This window comes from Mustela lutreola, chromosome 7 (assembly GCF_030435805.1).
Source record: "Mustela lutreola isolate mMusLut2 chromosome 7, mMusLut2.pri, whole genome shotgun sequence".
In the NCBI taxonomy this organism is placed as follows: Eukaryota; Metazoa; Chordata; class Mammalia; order Carnivora; family Mustelidae; genus Mustela; species Mustela lutreola.
In genome coordinates, this window is record NC_081296.1 from 31,740,307 (window position 1) to 31,765,081 (window position 24,775).

General features: G+C 38.8%; 1 protein-coding gene across 2 annotated transcripts in view; it reads right to left on the reverse strand.

The window, feature by feature from the left end:
- GABRB3 (gamma-aminobutyric acid type A receptor subunit beta3) overlaps positions 1-24,775 on the reverse strand; it is a 221,194-nt gene that overhangs the window by 44,665 nt on the left and 151,754 nt on the right. For both annotated transcript variants that reach the window (XM_059180239.1, XM_059180241.1), the window contains one exon: positions 19,516-19,736. In XM_059180239.1, coding sequence (XP_059036222.1) covers positions 19,516-19,736 — 221 coding nt within the window. The remainder of the gene's footprint in view (positions 1-19,515; positions 19,737-24,775) is intronic.

A 24,775-nucleotide genomic window follows, 5' to 3' on the forward strand; every position in this document is an offset into this window, starting at 1 on the left:
CAGAAAATTTAAAGTCCTATGATATGGTAACAGCCATCTTAGGACATCATCTATAAACTCTCCTCTGTGTCCTTTGCCCATACAGTTGAGTGAGGAAGCCTGAGTCGAGGAGACCCGTGACTTAACATGTTGCCTTCAACATTTTCACTTTGTCTCAATTATATTAAGATTATGAGATGTACTTTGATGTCAGCATTTTTAAATTTCCACCAATTGAAAATAGTAATAAGGGCAGATGCGAACTCCTCATGTCATTGCACAAATGCAGAATTCCCCACAGACCACCTAGAGAGGCTGCTGCAGAAATGCTTCTGTTGACTGCTCAGCACACTTATTACCACAAAACATTTGCCTGAAACGTCCATTTGTTGGCCAAGGTGCAAAGATACCTATTGCCAATGTTTTTGGGAAAGGTGGGCTATGGGCAGAGTCGGGGGTCCTTACAGCGACATCATTAAGCTTTCAGCACAATCTTTTCACCATCTTGTACTAAACTTTTAGATTCATGGTAAAAGCCAGGCAGGACAGAAATGAAAATGTCCTTGAGTAAGCATTCTCAGAGTCCTTTCAGAACTAAAGTATCTCAGCCTCATCTACCTCTCCTCTCACTGAATACTTTCATTACACTCAGAACTATCTACAGTTGGAACATCCATCTATTTGTTGACTTGTAGGTCCCTTTTATTTCTTCAGATGAGTCTGAGAGCAGAGTCTGAGAGTCTTCTATAAGCAGTCATTTCTCCAGTGCCTGGAATAGCATGCACACACTGGGTGTCCCATGAACAAAACAAAGACTTTGAAGATATGGGGGGGGGGGGTCACACAAAAGCATACAGCATGGGACTCAAGAAGTAGAAAGGGAAAGAGATAGCTTAGCTCTTCTTGGCTTTAATTCCCCAAATCTCAGTGCAAGAGGGGACACCTGCCCTTTCAACCACTCTAAGTAGAAGCCCTGGCCCTACGCAGTTACTAACTCACTGAGAGCTCCATGGGCTTACTGGTCAAGATGCTTAGTGACAGACACCCCCTGAATTAGTAGCCAGATACTCTCTGAATCCTTCTACCGCACGATGATTTCCTAGCAGGCCAATGTTTATGCCCGTGAGTTTTATGGCCTGGCCTACAAGGAAGATGACAGCAAAATGGCAGCCATCAGTAGAGTCCTGGCTCTCTGATCATAATCTTGTTAAACTAACAGGACCCAAAGCAAGTCAGCAGCACCTCCTGTATATAGACCTCTGGCTTGCACTTGGGATGGCTGCATGTCTGAGAACTCTGGGCAATGGTTATATCTATGCTCATGGGATAGCAGTACATCTGGACTACTGCTTTATAGGTAACCATTCAGCCCTTTGCAACAGCTCTGTGGTAAGTCATAGTCCTCTTCTTCCTGGTTCTCCAAATGCCAAGTTCCTCAGGCCTTTTTTCAGGAATAGGAACACAGATGCAGGGTTAAGAACCTAAGTCAAATAATTCAAACTAAGTATTATTCTAAAGCAAGTGCTTACTATTCAATGTGGAGAAAACACAAGGCCTAAATTAACATTTAAGTTATTCTAATTTTTGTTTTGTTTTACAAAAATACATAAGAAAATACATTCTCAGGGATGCCTGGGTGGTTCAGTTGGTTAAGCCACTGACTTCAGCTCGGGTCATAATTCTCGGAGTCCTGGAATCAAATCCCATATCGGGCTTCCACAGTTTGTGGGGAGCCTGCTTCTCCCTCTCCCTTTCCCTCTGCCTCTTCCCCTGCTTGTGCTCTCTCTCTCTTTCTCTCTGTCAAATAAATAAATAAAATATTTTTTTAAAAAAGGAAATATATTCACAGAACTGTCTGAAAGCCGTTGTTATGCAGATTCTTTGAGCATGTTGCTGGGAAAGTCATTAGGTTAAGTTGATTTTGTTGGCAGCCCCATTCTTTCCTTGTTCCCCAATATCCACTCTTAGCCATGTCATTTGAAATTCTTCTCACTAAAAAGAAGCTGTCAACCCACCTCCTGAATAAGGGCCAGCTTTGTGACTTGCTTTGTCTGACGGAATATGTGGAAGTGACCATGTGTCAGTCTCAAGCTTAGCTCCCAAGAGGCATTCTGGTTTTGGTCTCCTTTTGTGCTTCTGCCTTTGCTGTGAAAAAGCCATGCCCAGATGAATCTGTTGGTCCTAGGTAGACGATGACCATGGGGAGCAGGATGGAGGTGCCTACTCATCCCTTCAGAGACCACCCACCCGAAGGTCTGTGAGTGAGCTAGCCAGGACAAGCAGAGATACTCATTAATCACACAGACACACAAGTTATGAGCACTTACTATCATCTGGCATTGAGGCTTTCCAGCTATTTGTTACACAGCAACATTGTGGCAATAGATAAGAGATACAACAATCAACACAGGTGACAACATACATAGAAAAGCATACATTCTCCTATTAATAAATGGAAATCACAATCTGATACTTCTCAAGAGTGTCATAAGATAGCAGTGCCCTTTGTAGACAGGGCACTTTTTCTAAAACAGGAGCATCTATCTCTATGTTTCAGGATAAATTCACTATCATTGTAGAAATATCAATCTTGGTGAAATGAGTAGTCACATCAGGCAAATGAGATAGGCTCTGATGCATCTCTTCGTGATTTTCAAACAATATAGTCATAAAGCAACACACAAAGGCCAAAACTGCTAGGAGTGCTGAAAACCAAAACCAACAGAAAAGTGTATGCCAGGTCCTCAATCATCAGCCAGGGTCAGAACTGTTAGAATGGATGATTGAGGAAGTTCTTAAGGAGAACACTACAGGCTCAGCACTCTGAAGAGGAAGGGAGGAATCAGTTTGAAGGAACTAGGAAAGTACTCCCCACCTATCTGGGTCTGATTATGTCACTTGGCAGAGTTTCACCTCCAGAATGTTGTTCAAATGGGTAGACACTAGCACATGTGACTATTTTACATTAAATTTTTAAAGTAATTAAAAATGAAATAAAATTTGAAATTCAGTTTCTCTGATGTACTAGCCACATTACAAGTGCTCGGTGGCCACATATGGCCTGGCAACTACTGTATCAGATGGTACAGATTATAGAACATCTTCATCACCATGTGTAAGTTTCCCATGGAAAGGGCTAGAAAACAGCACTGAGCCAGACAAGCAACTGGTCTGGCCTTGCCTGCTAATCCAAACCCCCAATTCCGCTCTCTCTCTTTCTCTGTCTCTCTCCTCCCTTCTATATCTTCAGAGGACACAACTCTGGTTGAAAGTGGTTAGGGAACATAGCTGAATGCATGTAACCCACTGACTCAAAGAAAATCCATTGCTAGTAAAGGCAGGTATCTACAGGACTTGGAAGCCATGCATACCAGAGTGGAAGATATCATTCAAGACTATGCAAAGTATCATACATTGCACCTGACTTCAGGGCCTAGTCAGTTAACCAGGCAGTCAGAAGTGAGGGTCCTACTCTGCATGAATGCAATTAGGCATAAAAAATGGAACACATTAACCAGATTTTCAGATTTATACCCTAAGGATTAAGCCCTCCAAGGTGAAAGTGAAGCTGAAGGAGACTAAGGTCACCATATCCATAGTCTCACTAAAAAATCACTTTATCTCTAGGATATATCCCACCCAAGGATAATCATGAATAAAACAAAGAAGTGTTCTATGAAAAGTATGAAAGTGTGAAAAATGAAAGTTGAAATATTTGGAAGATCTGCCTTGTAGTCAAAAGGCATGAATGCATATGCTCTCTTTAGAACAAAAGCAGGGAGAAACAGGGAAAGAACAGCCTGGGAAAAAGGCAGAAATAGATGCTATTAAAGCTATGAAAAAGAATGCTAGGATTTCCAGCCTTAGATACTAAATTGGAAATTTATATGGAAAACAGATAGTAGAATTGACGCAGCTGAAAATAATTTAATGGTAGGGATGTCTTCTTAAAACTTAATGGGCATACAAGTCACTGAAGGAATTTGTTAAAATGCAAATTCTGAGCAGAAGGTCTGGGGTGTGTCTGTAATTTTGAACTTCCCAGATGATGTTGCTGTTCCTGCCTGGGGATAGTAGTTAAAGTGGAAAGGAGAGGGCAAACTTACAGAACCTTCTTAAAGGTAGAAGAAGGCAAAGCTTTGGAAACAGAGAGAAGATGATAGGTATAGGACAGAAAATGGGTATGAAACAGCTTTATTAGACAAACAGAGCAAAAAACAAACAATATACAAGTCAACAAATTAAACATGAAACAGTAATTTTTTTAAATTGGGTTAAAATATGCATAAAATTTACCATTTGCATCATTTTTAAGTGTACAGTTTAGTATAAAGTACATTCACATTACTTGGAACTCCTAGAAAAAGATGGGAAAAGCCTCATGACATTGGATTTGGCAATGATTTCTTGGATATGGCATTAAAGCACAGGCAACAAGAACAATAACAAACTATAAATTGGACTACAGAAAAATTAAAGACTTATGTGAATCACAGAACACAATCAACAGACTGAGGAGGCAAATAGTGGAAGGGGAGAAAATACTTGCAAGTTATATATCTGAAAAAGGTAGTTAATATTCAGATTATATAGAGAACTCTTAGTAGTCAATAACGAACAAACAAACAATCCGTTTAAAAACACAGAAAGGACTTAAATAGTCTGTTTCTCCAAAGAAGATATACAAATGGCCCATAGGCATGTGGAAAGATGCTTAAAATATTATCAGTCACTAAGGGAATCAACGTCATAACCACAGTGAGATACCATTTCATACCCATTAGGATGGTATTATGAAAAAAAGAAAAAAGAAAAAAAGAAAGAGAGAGCAAGGAAGGAAGGAACGAATGGAGGAAGGAAGGAAAAAGGAAAGGAAGGGGAAGGGAAGGAAAGGAAGAAGGAAGGAAGGAAGGCAGGAAGGAGGGAAGGAAGAAAGGAAGGAAGGAAGGAGGAAAGGAAGGAAGGAAGGAGGAAAGGAAGGAAGGAAGGCAGGCAGGCAGGCAGGCAGGCTAAATAATATTCCATTGTACGTATATACCACATTTTGTTTATTTATATGCTGATGGACAATTGGTTTGTTTCTAACTTTTGGCTATGACGAATAATGCTGCTGTGAATATTGGTGTAAGTCTACCTGTTTGAGTCACTGCTTTTGTTTCTTTTGTCCATACTTAGAATAGGAATTGCTGGCCCTTCCAATGCTTCTATGTGTAAGTTTTTGAGGAATAGTCATACTGCTTTTCCCAGTGGCTGAACTGTTTTATATTCTCATCAGCAATACATAAGGATTCCACTTACTCTCTACGTTTGCCAACACGTTTCTTTTCTTTTCTTTTCTTTCTTCTTCTTTCCTCCTCTCCTCTCCTTTCCCTTCCTTCTATCCTTCCTTTTCTTCCTTTCTCTCGCTCTCTTTTTCTCATAATACCATCCTAATGGGTATGAAGCAGACTCCCCACTGGGCATGAAGCCCAACTTGGGGCTTGATCCTGTAAGCCATGTGATCATGACTTGAACATATATTATCCAATTTTTTGGTATATAATTTTCCACAGTATTCTCTTGTAAGTCTTTTATTTCTATAAAATTGGTAGTAATGTTCTCCATTTCTGGTTTTTGTTATTTGAGTCTTCTCCATTTTTTCTTAGTTGGTCTAACTAAATGTTAGTTTACTTAGTTGCTCTTTTCAAAGGACCAAATTTTCATTCCATTGATTTTTCTACATAGTGTTAGTACACTCTATTTTATCTATCTCTACTCTAATCTTTCAGCTCTCTTTAGATTACTATTTGTATGGAATATACATTCTTCTATTCTTTCACTTTAAATTTATGTATGTCTTTAGATCAAAAGTGAGTCTCTCCTAAGTACCATATGGGTAGATTCTATTTTATTCTGAATCCATTCTTCCAGTCTCTAGCTATTGTGTGAAGAGTTTAATCTATTTATATTTAAAGTAATCAGTAATAAGGAAAGACTTCTGCATTTTTTCTATTCCCTGTATGTTCAGGAGATTTTTGTTCCTTCATTTCCTCCATCTTTTTCTTTTCTGTTGAGTTGATTTGTGTGTGAGTATGCGAGAGAGATGTTTTGATTCTCTTCTTGTTTCCTTGATGTATGTCCTTTTCTTTTTGGTTCCCATGGGGGACATCTTAATATTATAATAATCTAATCTGAATTGACATAAACTTTACTTTAACCACATATAAAAACTCTACCCAATTTGTTTTGCACCACCCTGTGTTATTGACATTACATATACTGTGTACCTCACAACATACCTTTGTAATTATTTTTAAGCAGTTGTCTTTTCAATAACAGAAAAAGTGGAGTTATAAAAATAATTAAAGTAAAACTAGTTTCATTTACCTTTACTGGAGATTTTTAATATTCATATACCTTCATGTCTAGTATCCTTTCATTTCAAACTGAAGACGCCCTTTAGCCTTTCTTGTGGAGCAGTTCTAGTAGTAATGAAGTCCTTCAGTTTTGGTTTATCTGAGAATTTATTAATTTCTCCTCACTTTTGAAGAGCAATTTTGCAAGATTTACAATTTCCTTTTGACAGGTGTTTATCTTTCAACATTTTAAATATTTAATCATTCCACTGCCTTCTGGTCTCCAAGGTTTCTTTCTTTCTTTTTTTTTTTTTAATTTTAATTCTAAATTTTATTAAGACTGAAATTTTCACATTTAAACTCTAGCTGAAATTCACTGATAAATAATGTGAGATAGAGGCACGTGGGTGGCTCAGTGGGTTAAAGCCTCTGCCTTCAGCTCAGGTCATGATCCCAGGGTCCTGGGATGGAGCCCCGCATGGGGCTCTCTGCTCAGCTGGGAGCCTGCTTACTTCTCTCTCTGCCTGCCTCTCTGCCTACCCACGATCTCGGTCTGTCAAACAAATAAATAAATAAATAATCTTAAAAAAATAATGTGAGATAATTTTTCATCCTTGTAATTAAATAATTCATTCGACTAAGAATTTGTTTTGCTTTCTTTATAAACTTTTGAGTTTATTATGCCTTTTTAAAAAAGATTTTTATTATTTATTTGACACAGAGAGAGAAAGATCACAAGTTGGCAGAGGGACAGGCAAAGAGAGAGGGGGAGGCAGGCTCCCCGCCAAGCAGAGAGCCCAACGTGAGGCTTGATCCTAAGACCCTGAGATCATGACCTGAGCCGAAAGCAGAGGCTTTTTTAAAAAAATGTTATTATTTGATTAGAAAAATGGCTGATAATCTTTTTTGAGGCTCCCTTATATAGGAAGAGTTATTTTGCTCTTGAAGATTTCCAGATTCTCCCTGTATCTGTTGCTTTTCATAGTTTGATTATATGTGTCTTAGTGTGGGTCTCTTTGGTTTTATCCTACTTGGAGTTCATTGAGGTCCTTGGATTTGTGGATTCATGTGTTTTTTTGTTTGTTTGTTTTTGTTTTTGTTTTTTTAATCAACTTCCAGAATTTTTTAGCCAGTATTTCTTTTTTTTTTTTTTTAAGATTTTATTTATTTATTTGACAGAGAGAAATCACAAGTAGATGGAGAGGCAGGCAGAGAGAGAGAGGGAAGCAGGCTCTCTGCTAAGCAGAGAGCCCGATGCGGGACTCGATCCCAGGACTCTGAGATCATGACCTGAGCCAAAGGCAGCAGCTTAACCCACTGAGCCACCCAGGCGCCCCGAGCCAGTATTTCTTAAAATAATCTCTGTGCATCTTTCTCATGTTCATCCCTTGGTGCACCTTATGGTTTCTAACAAGTCCCTTAGGCTTCATTTGCTTTTCTTCAATCATTTTTCTTTCTGTTCTCAGACTTGATCATTTTAATGTTCCTATTTTCAAATTTGCTGATTTTTTTCTTCTGGCTGCTGAAACCTGGTGCTGAACCCCCTCTAGTGAATTCACTTCAATCACTGTGTTTTTCAGCTTCAGAATTTGTTTGTTCCCTTTTATAATTTCTACCTCTTTATTTTATTTTGTGCAATTTATTCATGTATCATTTTCTCAATTCCCTTCTGTTTCTTTGTCCATGTTTTCCCTTAGCTCTTTGAGCATAGTTAAGACAGACAATTTAGTCTTCATCCAGTAAGTCCAGTGTCTGGACATATTCAAGGACAGTTTTGTCTATTTATTTTGTTCCTCCAAATGAATTATGTTTTACTCTTTCTTTGTATGTCTTGTGTTATTTTTTCTTAAAAATTGGTCATTTGACTATTATAATGTTGTAACTCTAAAAATCAGATTTTTTTTTCCTTCCCGTGGGGGCTGCTGTCTTATTTGTTATTGTTTTTCTTTTTAAGGAAGGTCATAATAATTCATTTATTTTGAGGTATTTCTAAACTTTTTAAAAAACACTTTACTTATCAGTAAAACTTGCAAAATCTCTGTTCTATTAGTTCATGGTCAGCTAATGTTTTAACAGAAATGCCTTTGAATGACAGGAGCTGAAACAAACAAAAAGCCCAAACAAACAATCAATAGAGCAAACAACTACCTCTTCCTGTGTTTGCAGAATGGCTCTGTCCTGGCACATTCTTTCACCACTTGCCTAGAATGGCCCTGTGCGTGGAGATCAACCAAGGTAAAAACTTCAAGTCCTCTCAGGACTTTTCTAAGAATATGTTTTGCCTGGGCATATGCAAAACTTTCTAAATTTTGTATACTTAGCTGCTTTTAAAAAACCTTATTTCTCAGAATCTCACTCCAGTTTCGCCTTTGGGCCTTCCATGGTCTATTTCATATTTCTACCTTGAGTCTCCTGCCCTGGACACCTATTGGGTTTGTAGACATGCAGCCTTTATGAGCACAACCTGCTCTTCTTTTCCTGCCTGCTTTCTGAGTTACCTGTATAAACAGAGATTGGGCATCATGTTTCAGTCCTTTAGTTATCTTCCAGACACTTTAGAACATATGTACACAACAATTTACAAACAAGGTTTCCTCTGTTCCCTGCATTGCAAGGGAGAAAACTGGTAACTAACCTGCCACCTGCCCCTGAACCAGGGTGGGGATGGGGAAATGGTAGGTTAAAAATGTCACAAAACTTTCCAACTCTTTTGAATATAGTGTTTTGTTTTTTTGTTTTTGTTTTTGTTTTTGTTTTTGTTTTTCTTATTTGGCATTTGGTTGGCTTCTCTGGACTCTGGATTATTTTCCAGAGCTCCTATAAAGTTGCTTCAGACAGCTTCTGCTTATTTTTTTGATATTTCTGTACAGAAACAAGAGCTTGAAGGTTCTTAGTCTGCCTTTTGCTGTTGTCACTCCCCAATAAAGAGACCTTTAAAATCAACGGGAGGGGGCTATTTATAAAGATAAAGCAGAAATTAAACCAATGAATGAATAAAGAATATGTGGTATATATACAAAAAGGAATAGTATTCAGCCATCAGAAAGGATGAATACCCACCATTTGAATTGACATGGATGGAACTGGAGGAGATTATGCTAAGTGAAGTAAGTCAAGCAAAGAATGACAATTATCATACAGTTTCACTCATATATGGAACATAAGTAATAGCACAGAGGACTACAGGGGAATGGAAGGGACAAATCAGAGAGGGAGACAAACCATGACGGACTATGGACCTGGGGAAACAAACTGAGGGTTTCAGAGGGAAGAGGGGTGGAAAGCAGGGGTAACAAGGTAATGGGTATTAAGAAGAGCACATGTTGTGATGTGCACTGGGTATTATATATAACTAATGAATTAATGAACACTACATCAAAGACTAATGTTGTCCTATACAGTGGCTAACTGAACATAAAAAAACAAATAAATAAAACAGTGGTAGAAAGCAAAAAAATAAAAAAAGTAAAATAAAGAAGAAATTAAGAAACAGAATTATGATATAAAATCAAGAGCTAGCTCTTTAAAATATAAAAAAATATTTCTTTATGCTACTGAACAAAATTAAAAATGAAAAAGGGCATAAAACAATATATTCTAGGGGGCAACGCATATGCACATGCTAATTAATTAGAAGAGCCAGATTAAAAAGGACATTTTCCTAAAAAACATAAATCTTCAAGATTGATACAAGAAGAAAACTTAGAGAAATCTGTAAATATAGCAGAAATTGAAACTGTATACCAGGGTAGAAAATGTCATTCAAGAACCTGGTGGTGGGTATTATGGAGGGCACTTATTGCATGGAGCACTGGGTATGGTGCATAAACAATGAATTCTAGAACACTGAAAAGAAATAAAATAAAATAAAATGAAAAATAAAAAGCTTCTAGAGAACTGTGAGATAATAAATTCCTGTTGTTTTAAGCAAAAAAAAAAAAAAAAAAGAAGAAGAAGAAGAAAGAACCTATTCAAAGTACCATGCTTCTATACAAAACATTTCATACGTCATGTATATTTATGAGTAATTTTTTTAAAGTACTTACAGGAATACTAACCCTTAAATATAGATATTTACTACATAATGTAATCTATTACAGAACATACAAAGAGAGAAATCTTCTTGATTCATATTATATCAAAACATACTATGAAATATAAAGACAGATATAATCTATTGCTATATTTAACAGAATCTATATGGTATATATCACAAGTGTGTGAGTGTTCCACATTACCACCTCACCAATAAATAATTTACTAGGGAATTTGGTGAAACGGTCCATGGTTCTTAGAAATTTCAGCCAAGTCATAGATCTTAATTGGAGTCAGAATAATGGGAGAGAAGGAATTAACCTGGGAATAGATTTCTTGGGATGATCTCCAGCCATCCCTATGGGAGATTATCTCTTCCAGTCAGGATTCCAGGAGGAATGGTGTCTACTTCAGACTTGGGACAATTAGAATAGTCTTGAGGTGGTAAGAACACAGGAGACTAAATAGGAACTGGATTGTCAGAGTAGGAATGCAGGCATATTTCCTGTGGATCACACATGAGCTACATGTAAAAAATAGAAGATCCAAAGTTATGTTGGCTCCTCTATTACATGGCTTCCTAGAGGGTAGAGAGATAGACACTGACCAGGAAAATGGATTCTTGGAGCTTAGAAAAGTGTTCCAAGGGACTCCATGGAATAGAAACACATTCTACTCTGCTATTCTCCCAAGCCCCAATGCTGGTCAAGGGACCAGCTGAAGAAAGGTCCCTCTTGGTAGGAAGCTCTGAGAAGAGTCAATTTTCAATATCTTCTAAGACCAGAGAGTATGAAGCTATGGAAAAAAATGATACTAGATCAAGTAAAATCTTTTTTCCTTATTTTCCCTCCATCCCCTAAATCTCCAAAATGGGAGGAGTCTTACGTAAACTGTCAATCTGGGTTGTGGGGTAGAAGACGTATAGAGAAAAGTAGAATCAGGGAGGCTGAGAAATCAACTATCCTCCCTTTGCCATTACAGGCTTCTAGTCTAAAATAGGGCAGGGCTATGGAAGGAGAAAATATTAATGCTAAATCTAATTTAGTATTAAACATTGACCTGATAATTCCTGAGACAAACCATGAGAGGCTATAGACTCTGAGAAACAAACTGAGGATTTTGGAGGGAGGGAGAAGGTGGGATGAGCCTGGTGGTAGGTATTATGGAGGGCACATATTGCATGGAGCACTGTGGTGCATAAACAATGGATTTTGGAACCCTGAAAAAAATAAAATTAAATTAAATTTTTTAAAAAAAGATCTATTACTAAAATATTGGCAGAAAACCAAGAGATCTGCCCAAATTCTTATAAGGTTAAGTAATGCCTCACTGAACAGTGTATAAGGTGATGGTGGGGGACAAGCGAAACTGCACTATGACTAGGTCACAAGGTATGTTTACCACCAATAAACTTGTTGTCTAAAGATTTTTAAAGGAATAATTATAGCAACATATTTATGGATATGTCTTCTCAGGTAGATAAAACAAAAGCAAAAGTAAACTATTGGGACTACACCAAAATAAAAAGCTTTTGCATAGCAAAGGAAACCATCAACAAAGCAAAAACTCAGCTTATTGAACTGGAGGGGATATCTGCAAATGATATATTTGATAAAAAAATAATATCTAAAATATATGAAGAACACATCTCAACATCAAAAAATAGTCTGATTAAAAAATGGGCAAAGAACTTAAATAGACATTTCTCCAAAGAAATACAGATAGCCAACCAACATATAAAAAGATGTTTAACAACACTAATCATCAGGAAAATCATCAATCCATCATCCATCAATCATCAAAACTACAATGAGATATCACTTCACACCAGTCAATGGCAAATATCAAAAAAGATAAGAAATAACAAGTGTTGGCAGTGATGTGGAAAAAAGGGACCCGCATGCTGGTGGGAACATAAACTGGTGCAACCACTATGGAAAACAGTATGAATATTCCTCAAAAAATTAAAAATAGAAATCCAATAGGATGCAATAATTCCACTATGGGCGCTTACCCCCGTCCATGAAAGTTCTAATTTGGAAAGCTATATGCACCCCTATGTTTATTACAGCATTATTTACAACACCCAAGATTATGGAAGCAACCTGTGTTCATTGATAGATGAATGGAAAAAGAAGATGTGATACACACACACACACACAATGATATTATTCAGCCATAAAAAGAAATGTTATTTGCAACAGCATGATGAAATTACAGGGCATCATGCTAAGTAAAATAAGTCAGACAGAAAAACAAAAATACCATAAGCTTTCACTTATTTGTAGAATCCAAACAAAGCAAGTCAGGAAACAAACAAAAAACAGACTCTTAAACACAGGAAACAAACTGGTGGCTACCAGAAGGGAGGAGTGTGGAGGGTTGGTAGAATAGATAAAGGGAATCAGAGGTACAGACTTCCATTTCTAAAATAAATAAGTCACAGAGATGAAAAATACAGCATAGGGAGTATAGTTAATAATATTATCACATTGCATCATGACAGATGGTGACTATACTTATCATGGTATTCTTGAGTAATATATACAATTGTTGAATCAATATGTTGTATACCTGAAACTAACAGAACATTTTGTGTCAATCATGTTTCAATGAAAATAAAAACAATTATAAGTTTGCCATGGACAGAACAAATGTAATAGTTTTTTTTACAGAGTATTGCCCACCATGATAAAATAGGATTTATTTCAGGAAGTTGAGGATGAATCAAGGTAGGGTATTAATACATTTCAGTTACAGGTTAAATTATGAAAATGAGCAGATAAGGTGAATTAATAAAAATCTATTTTTATTTCTGATATGTAAAGAAAAAATAATCTGGGGCCAGTTGTCTGATTTATAATTATTTCTTGAATATAAATTCCATAAATTGGTGATATCTGTGTTATTAAACTCATGACACAGTTCCCAGAACATTTTTTAATGAAAGTAAAAGAATGATTTGTAACTACCTTAAACTGAAAAGGCAAATCATTTTTTCATAGTGTGATACAAAAAGCACTCTTATTATAACAAAGAACTAGGAAATAATGTACACTGTTATCCCTATTGTGTTTCATTTTCTGGAAGTTGAAATCAGTGCAATAATCAGGAAATAGAAATAAGAATAAAACTAAAGAAAATGAACATAAAAATCATTATAAAAATATGACTGTTAGACTAAAATCCTCAAGATTATTAACTAAACTGTTAGCCTAGATGGGTATGATATTGGATAAATGCCCAAACAAAGATCCTTATAAGCAAATAGACTATAGCTTTTCCATATATCAGTAAAAGTTAGTTGGAAAAACAACACAAAAATGATCCCATTCCTAAAAGCATCACACATAATGAATAGGAACAACCTTATCAAGATATGAAAGGGCTGTCTGAAGAAATGACAAAATTCTGCTACAAGCCATGAAATGAAGACATGAATGAATTCAGAAATGTCACCTGTTATGTAGGAAAGATTGGACATATTATAGTACTTGTTCAAAGTAATACTTAATGAACATAATTCTAACCAAGATAAATTCTGGTGGACTAAGAATCTAAATAGAAAATATAAAAATAGAAATGCTACAGAAAGAATTAGAATTTAAATTTAATCCTCACAGAATATCTTTTCCACCCAGCACTGCACTAGGTTTTGGGGATGGAACAATAAATAAGACAGAAACAGTTCTTTTCTCAGAGAATTTATATTCTCATGGTGGCTTCCCCACCATTATTGATAAAGAAAAAGTCAATACCTAAGAGATGGAATAAAATGGCAAAATAAAGTTACATCTAAATAAGTGCTCTAATGCGAATAAAAGCAATATGTTGTAATAGAAAGGGAATAGACAATCAAAGCGGAATTCTTGTGGAGGTGACCGTTGAACTGTCCTCAATTACATAACTACTCCATGAGACTAAAAACACAAATATCTAGAAGTGTTGTATTATATCCAGCAAAGAGCATGTGCAAAGGCCTTAAGACAGGGACATCCTAACGCTTGATACTTCTGAAGAGTGGAAGGAAGGTCTGCATACTGGAAGCAAGATAAAGAGTGAGTGGAAGATTCAAAGTGTGAGTAACAAGCATGTTAGATGGGAAATGGGAAGATGAAGAGGCTTCTGTGTTTTTAATGAAAGTATGAGGCAATGTCAAATGAGCGTGGCGGGAGGTGACTGAAGTGAAGGTGTGAAACAGTCCTTAAAAGCAGGGGAAGAATGGATGAGCATAGGAAGGATATAGAATTTTATGAGTATGAACATAAAATGAAATGAGAGATTTTTCTCCAGCCCTGAGGGATGAAGTAAATAGATAGATTACTTGCAGTAACCAAAATAATGATAAAGCCCAAAGCAGATGTCACAATACTAAATATGTAACTGATTGCTGATAGAAGTAAATACTGGCATAATTCTTTTTTAAAATTTATTTATTTATTTATTTATTTGGACAAACAGAGAGAGAGAGAGAGGGAGAGAGCCCACAAGCAGGGGGCAGGGAGAGAGACAAGCAGATTCTGTGCTAAGCACAGAGCCCAATGTAAGAATCCCACGACCCTGAAATTATGACCAGAGCCAAAATCAAGGCTCTGATGCTTAACTGACTGAGAAACCCAGGGGTCCCAGCATGATCCTTTTTAGAAAGTAATTCACCAATATGTTATTTACTTACATAGAAGTAACTGAGAAACAATGGCAAAATAGGAGTTTGCAAAGTAAGCACGCCTGTGCTCAAATCACATGGGCCTTATTAATTCTGTTAGTTTGCATATTTTCTGGGGGAAAGAGATGTCTGGTCAGAACCACTGTATAAAAAGGTTTCAGAATAAGATGACAGCCAAACCAATTAGGTGACTTAATTTGAATTTTGTGAAATACGTTGTAGCTTCATCTTAATAGTGCATTCAACTTCTTCATTATCAGAATGTCAACTTTAACAATTTTGAGTATTTTTAATAGCAAGTGGAAATGTTGCAGTTTATCTTCCAACAAATTTTGCAATAAGCTTCTCAGGAAGAACATGGCTACACTGTTTTGATGAAGATGACTCAACCTGAGTTCCTCAGGTGCTTTTTGAAGCAAATCAAATACTGTTTTGTGAACCCATTTCCAATTCTTAGCATCAGGAAAAAAAAAAAATCAAAGATGAAGTGTGTGTCCTGAGAAAAGGTCACGCTACAAAATGGTGCTAGGTAAGATATTCAGTGACATCAGGTGATCAGTTGACTGAAAAAGAAACACCGGAAGACAGGAGAGGGACGACTCTGCCTTCTCACAAACAGCAAAAATCGCGAGCCCAGAACCAAAGAAAACTGAAAAACTGTGACAGGAACAGCCCCAAGATCCATAAGCATCTTAGCCCAAGATTTTCCTAGTTCCTAAAAAGGTTTTGCTGCCCAAAGGAAATTCAAAGAGCCCCAGTTTTATTTTAGGATGGTATGTATGCCCTATCTAGAGCATTCTCTCACATCACATGGTGACGTAGAGTGTGTAAAAGGCTCATCACTGTTTTATTTAGCTGAGCTCAATCCAATGAGCTCATGGTAGCGTTAGCCCAAGTTTCAACTCAAGGGGCTTTAAGAGTCATTGAAAAAACAGTTTCTGATTTATAATGACTTTTTATCGCTACAAGAACGTGATCACTCTCAACTATCTGTGTGAGCAGTCATCGACCACTTTTGCAGAGTCATCAGAGTAACGGATTATTGACTTCCCAGAATAATACTGAGATGACGTACAAACCTACATCATGGACAGCTCATCCACAGCCAGAGATCTTCATCTACGCTTGATAAAGAAAAAGCCCTCATTGATCATGTACTGCAATGGCTGGACATGAACAGGAAAAGGAGCCTAGAGGAGCTTAACAGTGACTGACCTACCAGTAGAGGCAACTGCATATAGCTGGGTGAAGGAAATTCCAGTCTCAAATGGGGAGAAAATAATCAACACTAATGTCTCAGGGATACGTCCAGGATAACCAGTATCTCCGAGATACAGCCAGTAAGAAAGCAATCCCTGTTGGGCTGGAATTTCATCAGCAGCACTGTAAAAGCAGGAGATAAACAACGATCCCAGTGCTCCATCAAGCTTCATGGGAGTTTAACTGACTAAAGACCTCAGCTGTATTAGACCTCCTTCAGGTTCATGCATGGTACGTAGATACCAAAAGGATATACTGTATCACTAGGCTTTCATACACTGGCCCATTCTTGGTTTGCCATGTCACTAATATGATCCAGTGAATATAACAGGAGAAAGAGAACAAATGGACGACAGGGTTTGGGGCCAAGAGGATGACAGAGGGTGCCTTACCAATGTGAGCACTCACACTGTTTTTTTTTTTTTTTTTAAACCAAAAACACAATACCTATACTGTGAGTGTGTGTGTCAGAGTGTGTGTGTGTATATAAAATAGAATAAATACAAATGGTACTTCGGTTCACATAGAATAAGTCAGAATATGTATATACATGAATTTAATAACATTATCAGTATTTTGAAATACTAAAGTGCTTCTTGTCCAAAAATCTGAATTACTTCAAATTCAAATTCAAATTGACTTCTATAGCTATGTGTGATTTTTAAATCTAAAGACAGAAATTTCTAGATCAGCCAATTTCAAAAGGAATCAGATGGCACAGGGTAGCTGTTAAGCATGTGCAGAATGTGGCGGTCTGTTGTTTAGAGATTTTTCTTTCTGATAGCTTGTCCAGGTCCACAGAGATCTGAAGAATTGTTTCAAAAATATGACGTTCTAAATAAAGATCTAAGGAGTATATTAAGACTACATTTGAATAAAAACAGCTATTTATTTAGAAATCCATTTACTGACTTAAAAGGCTGTTTGAGATGTATAATGGATATAAATTTGACTAGAGAGTTCTTGAAGTTATTGTACCAAGTTTATTATTGAAAACTTCCCAAAGCTTATTATATGATTACTTAACTTTTATATATAAATTTATAGGCAGAGTATTAGCTAAGGATACAGTTTTATTCTCTTGGTTTCCTTATTCTTTCATGTTTTATGTTGTTAAATCCAACACTTCCAAACACAGCTTGGAAATTTATTACAGTTCCTTCATTCATATCGTATCATTCTGACTACTATGATTTGAATGTTTAAGTCCGCGTTCCCTAAACTCGTATGTCGAAATCTTACCCTCTAAAGGTGGTGGTATTAGGTTATAAGGGTGGATCTTTCATGAATGGGATTAGTGTTCTTATAAAAGAGACCCCACAGAACTCCCTTCCCGGGTTCGCCAGCTGAGCACACAGCAAGAAGGCACCTATTGTGGATGAGGAAGCTGGCCGTCCCTTGACACTGGCACCTTGATCTTGTATTACAGGCTCCAGAAATGTTAGAAATAAATGTCTGTTGTTTGTAAGCCACCCAGCTTATGGTATTTTGTTATAGCAGTGTGAATAGACCAAGGCACTATCTTAACAGTTAAAGTTTCAACAGAGGCATACTAACATATTCTCACTCTGGTAAGAAAATAAAGAATGCAAAAATAAAAATAGAGAGGACCCAAATACCAAGTTTTGTTTAGAAAGCCAGGAAGCCTAGGGTGGCTGGCTCAGATGTTTAAGCATTTGACTTGATTTTGGCTCAGGTTACTATCTCAGGGTCCTGAATTGAGCCTTGCCTCAGGCTCCCTACTCAGCAGAGTGTGCTTCTCTCCTACTCCCTCTCCCTCTGCCCCCTCCCAGCCCTCCTCATCTTCTCTCTCTCCTCTTCTCTCTGTCTCTAAAATAAATAAATAATTCTTTTTTAAAAAGCCAAGAAGTCTAGGCTTAATTTTTTATTGATATTTGTTTCTTTTTTCTCTACACACACACACACACACACACACACACACACACACACACTTTTTCTATTCATATTTTGTGGGGCAGATAAAGGAGGGACATGACTCCTCATTTCATGCTCACATGGTTTCTGGGTAATCTTTTGTACAACTGAGGTACTTGTCAGAACTTCCAGAATTCTACATCCATGTTTTTGATTTCTAGGAAAAAATATAAAATGCCTGGAATGTCCAGAAAAACATCAATCTGAACTTTTTCCCTACAGTAATACCATGGCTTGGTTGACATGCACCACCTTTCCTCCATTACAAAGTCCAATTTTTTGCTAAAATTCTGTCTCTTATTCTGTATATTGCTGTTTTGAGAAAGTCACTCAATATTTTCTACTTTAAGGCAATGTTAAATATTCCCCTTTCTTCATCTGAAGCAGTAAAAGTCACCGTGATATGGATTTAAATATATGTTTTTATGATTTCCTTTAGATGTGCTGGAGTCTTAGTTAAAGGCAATATGGACTCACAAAATTTTATGACAAATATTTTCTCCAAGATATCTACCTGTGTCCTACTCAAAACTGTGGTCATTCCTACAAGATCTCAAAGGCTTTTAGGCCAGGATATAAGAAAGTCACACATGTATGCATGTACGCACTCACACCCATGCCTACCTACCCACCCACAGACACAGACACAGACACACAAATTACTTCAAAACAAAACAAAACAAAACAAAAATCATTGCAAAATCAACACAAGATTTTTAAGATCACCATTTAGCAAGGGTGATAATATTCAAAAAATTAGCCACCAGCAGTGGTGGAGCATCATGGGAAGATCTGGTGGTTTCCAGGGTAACCAGGGAAGCCCAGGGCCTCCTCAGGGTTCCAGGCAGCAGTCTGGTTTACTGAGTCAAGTGATTTCATTATGAGACCTGGTGAGAGATGATTCTCATCAGGAAGCCTCACATTTAGTCATTCCCATAAATATTGGTGACACTACCTCATGAAGCTCTAAGGAGATTATAATGTATAATGGCAAAACTAGACATTTTTTTCACCTGGGCAAACAGCTTTGGGAAAACTTTATTGAAAAGCTCTGCAGTGTCACAGCAATATTAATTACAAGACTTTGTGGTTATAATAGGGGAAATCCATCCTCAGGTAACAATAATGCCCCAAATCTTGTATTTCTAAGATGTTTGTGTGTGTGTGTGTGTGTGTGTGTGTGTTTTGTGGTTGTCCCCTAATAATGTGAAGACATGGTCTCCCTTCCTATAATCACCTCAAGTGAGAAATTCAACGCCAATGCATCATGCAACTGCAAAATTGGCCCTGAAAAGGCAGACAGACCTGAGCCCGTACAGCACCGTTCCATCAGGGTGAAGGCGGATCATGCGGTTTTTCACTGTCACTCCATGCACAAATGACTTTTTGTCATTTAAGAAATATGTGTCAGGCACCCATAGCTGGTCAGCCACTCGATTGTCAAGCGTGAGGTTGAGAGGGATCCCAGAATAGGCAAGCCTTTTATCTCTCCAATATTGTTGAAAATACATGGTTAAGGTGTAATCCTGGGGGAAAAAAAAGAAAAGAAAAGAATTAGTTTGTGCACAGCCACAGGCATATTCCCTTCATGACTGGTCAGATTCAGGTTGGAACCCAGGAGAAATGGACATTACTTTCAGGCAAAGTAGGAAACAGTGGTTGCTTTCTTTAAATGCAAATATGAGGCTTAATAGGTCTAAATCATGTCTATAAATGCCCTGTTGTTTTTTTTTTTAATAATAAATTTTTTTAAAAAATCCTCTGTTTTATTTAAGTAAGAACCAGATGAGACATATTGGCATTTAAGCAATAGCCAAATCAATATAAAGGTCAAAAAAAATGTTTTAAAAGTAATCATAAAATCAGGTTGCTGGCAGGACCCTGAAAACTCCCCAGGTCCTCCATCTCCCACCAGGCAATCATGCATCTTTACCACCCACAGCAGAGGAGCTCTATCTACAGATTTTCTCTACAAGGTAAGCCACTTCCCTCTCCTGCCCTCCTTGAGAGCTGGAAATAAAAACCCTCTGCACCCTGGAGACATAATACCTGTGGGAGGTCTCTATGTCATTACATTTTCTTTCTCTTTCAGAATGCCATGGCCATTCCCACACTAACTAGGCGGTATCATCATCTTGAAATGACGATGCATTCGTCTGGGGAAAACGGGAGCCTATAGCTAAAGCTGTGTGTAGGAGAGGGGGAAATGGGCCATGGTGCAACCCCCACAGGCTTGCCAGCAAAACAAGCAAGTATTTAGACAGATGATCCTACATTTTGTTTGTTCATTTGTTTTTGTTTTGTTTGTTTCTTTGCAAAGTATGCAGTAAGAAAGTAGAAAAAAGAAATCAGGCTAAACATGAACATTCTATTTGTAAATTTTTATTCTTTTGGCAATCACTATTCCAATCTATGATAATCAAGTCTGAAAATTTGGTAATATTCATGGGACATCCTGAACCCACTATAGAAGGACCCAAGCTGAAAATCCAAAGGGAAGAGAGTAAACTCTCTGACCAGGGAAGAAGAAATCACTGTTACTTAGAGAAAAGTCTGAAATCACACACTTCCAGATGTCTGCAAACAGCCTGGCTTTGTGGGCAATGAGAGGTGGCATTGCAAATCAATTCAAGAACCCATCCTAGACACAGGTCTTATGACATCCCATCCAATACTCATTTTGCTGATTCACAGGGCAGTTTTCAGTGCTTATTAATCTAATAATGTCTACTTATTACTGATCTCATCAGTAGTAGAGCACAGAAGGCTCTGAAATGACAAAGAACACACCTGGATGTTCTTCTCCAGGTGCTCACAGGCAAGGTGACAAAATCAATACATGCTAAACAACTATCAGCAAGATAAATTTTAAGCCATAAGGGCCATTAAAAAAAAAAAATCAGACGGGGGGGGCAGCAAATTCAAATGGGCTGGGGAGTCTTTATAGAGGTTTTATCTGCAACTGGGAGGAGAGATAGTATTTGAGTGGGTGAGAAGAAACATAGAAGAGTTTTTTTCCTAAGCACTTACATGGACAGAGCTCTGTGCCTCGCATTACCTGTGTGACCTGGGCCACACACCATCTCCAGCTCTCATAAAGCAAGTGACATTAAAGATAGGCCTTGGTTAGCCAGATATTGGAGAGGGGGCATGAAAAAGAAGCATACAAGTATGTTGCTTTTTTTTTTTTTTTTTTTGAAGATTTATTTATTTGTCAGAGAGAAATAGAGAGAGCACAAGCAGGCAGAGTGGCAGGCAGAGCAGAGAGAGAAGCAGGCTCCCCACTGAGCAAGGAGCCCGGTACGGGACCCTATCTCAGGACCCCTGGATCATGACCTGAGCCAAAGGCAGTGGCTTAACCAACTGAGCCACCCAGGCACTCTGACAAGTATATTGCTTTTGTTTCATTGATTTTACTGAACTGATGAGAGACAGTGAGGAGTTCAGTTTACGTGAAACTTAGGCTTCAAAAGGAGGAAAGGACAGTGTGGTGGGCAAGCCTGGACTCTGTAGCAGGGACCAGAATGTAAAAAAAAAAAAAGACCTCGAATGTCAGCTCCTCAGCCAATGAAAGCCATTGACAGCCCAGTAGGAAGTGGCATAACCAAGCGTATTAATAGTCTTTTATTTTCTGTTTCCTTATGCTTTAAATAAGCACTTCTAGACCCTGGCTGACCCTGGAAGGACTTTCCTCCTTTCCTTCAGGGCTAGCCAATTCCTAGAGACAGCAACCAATTCTGTTAAGGTCTAGATTGTGCTTTCCAGATGCAAATCAACCAATCCAGAGCTCATTCCCCACGTGCCTTCTCTATTGGGCTTTTTCACATTCCAGGCCAATATTTCAACTATGTTTAAGTACCAGGAAAGTAGGGACAGTTTAGACCCCAGGACCCACTTAAATTATTCAAACTAGCCCATCCTAAGCCTGCTTATCCAGCTTCCCATATGCCCATTCATTCTCATGGAAACCACAATAAAGCTCTTTGCCCACAGTTTCCCTTCTTTCCTGTGACCAACCCTAGTGCTTCCCTGTGCGTGCCACCACCCTCTTCCCTGTAATGGATGGTGTACCCCCTTCCTTTGAGGTCTGTGGTTTGCAAACTATCTTTCCAATGGCAGCTGTCTCCTGATCTGTTGCCCTTGCCATACCCAAATAATAATAAAACCTATTTTAAACACAAAATCACAGATCGGGAAGATCGGTTGTGTGGAGGTAAGAGAGATGATGAGCAAAGACCAAAATGAGTAGAGAGTGTTTGCTGGTGATTGATAAGGGAGAACAAGTGTAAGGGGGATGCAGGTTAGGGAAATCCTAAAAGTTCACAGATATTGGGCTTGATGTAGAACCTCAGGCTGCGAATGGACCCCCAAAGAGTGCCATCGCATTCCCTGTGTTACCATGCATGATGGCTAATGTAGGTGATGCATTTTAACTGAAACATTCAAAGTTCTAGTGGCACAACAAGGTGGAGATAAATCAGCAGTAGCAGCTAAAAGATTTTCTATTTGAATATAATGCTCCAAATTACATTCTTATTGAAATAGAAGCATTTCACTTGCTTCTCTCTTTGGTTTCTAAGCCCACATCCTACGCCTGAGTCATGAAGTCTAGCACGTCTCTGAGTTCCCTTCCAACTGGCGTTCACATGGGTTGCCATGAGGATGGAGGGAATGTGTCAGTTTATCCTGGGAACCCAGTTGTCATCCAGAGTCTGCAAGCTCAGGCTCTGGGTCTTATTTTGACCTGTGCTTTCTTCACACCATTAACAACACTTCTCAATTTTGGTCTTGGGTGTTTGCTGAGGTGACTTGAGTGGATTAGGGTTGCTGAGAGCTTAGGTAACAGACAGGGAAAAATAGCTATTTAAATCCAACTTCTGCCTTCTGAAGCAATGGCTTCACTACATCAGTGGGGACACTACTGAGTATCCCACTTCCTTCTGTACAGATTGGCAGACAAATGACAGTAACAGTGAACACGCTCTGATCCCTTGGCATATGCCAGTCATTTCTAATGTCATTTCACTTAAACGTAATGCAGGGATTATTAGTATTCTCATTATCATCCCCAATTGATGAAGGGGAAAAAAATGGAAGAGCTGAAGTAATTTGCCTCCTCCCTCCCCTGCATGCCCCATTAAACAAGAGTAACTAGAGGACATGGGATTTGAAGCTGGGGCTACCTCCCTATAGGGTGCAACTCTCAACCTCGAAACCGAAGCTCTAAGGGACAGGAGTTAAATTGTTCTGTGTAATATATGGAAATGAGCTTGGTGGGAGGACGGTTTGCAAAGATTTCTAAAGGGTGGAGAAGCAAGTCATATAAGTCAATGCTGTTTTTGAGGGGAATAAACACTATGGAACCACTAAGTGCCCCCATCTTCGCAAACATTTAGCACAGCTGCTATGTATACAGATGCCTTGTGAAAGTTTCTTTCCTTCAGGAGATCCCAGACAAGTTGGTGCTTCCCACATTCAGAGCTCCCCAGAGCCTTTGTGAGCCTTCCTTGCCTTTATTCATTTATTTCTTGTATTGGTCACCCCCAAACACGGTGCAGCTGAGGGGAGTTTTGGCGGGGGGTGGAAGGAGAAAGGGGAAAGGCCCTGAAATGGTGTTTCTCAAATGCAGGGCTTTTGGGGGCTCCTGCCTTGATGGGGATTAGAACCAGGCAATCCTGGTGATTCTGATCCTGGTGGTGAATGCCAGGCTCTCCATTCCTTGGGGCTCTGGAGAGCTCCCGGTGTCCCTGACTTTCATCTTTCTGGCTCTGGTGATATGATCCACCTGAGCACAGGGAAGGGTCTGCAGTCACCCTGATGCAGAACTCTCAGACACCAGTAGCCCTTGCCAGGGTGAGAGGAAGCTGTGATTGTTTCCTCCTTTCCCACCTGTGCCTTTTGCAGGGGAAACTAACGCTCCTGGACAGAGACAGTAGGGAGGAGTGGGTGTGGGGAGAGGTGGGGATGAGGGAGGAAGAGAGTATAGAGAAAAGCTGCATTAGGAGCTTTGGGGGTCAAAGGGGGTCAGAGTGAGAGCAGGGTCTGGTGTAGGGAAAAGCAAAGGTCTGGAGGAAAAGGGCTGGAGGAAGGAGTGGGGCAATATCGAGGATCCAGGCTCTGTGAGAAATACAGAGAAATGAAGTACAGGAAGCGGGAGGGCATGGGGAGAAGCAGGAGTCTGGGAGGAGCAGGCTCATGAGAGTAGTGGGTGTCCAGGAGGGGTGGGGGCCGGGGGACCACGAAGTCCCTTCACTGTGCCGTGTGAAACCTCACCCTGGGAGGATAGGCTTAATTAGATCTTACACAAGCTACTTGTGGTAGGAAGAGGCAGTCTGCTTCCTGGCACTGACCCTTGGCTGTGGCACAACTAGTCATGTCAGCACATCTAGACAGAACATGTTGACAGATGCAGGAGGGGAACAATGGTTTAGAGATCAGGAGTGACAGAAATAGCTGCCAATTGAGGCACAATGGTGGGGCCCTGTGTCCAGGAGACACAGAACCCCCTCTGCTGTGGGGCCTTCATGGACTGAGAGGGAAAATCTTCGCTCCTAGCCCTGTCCCA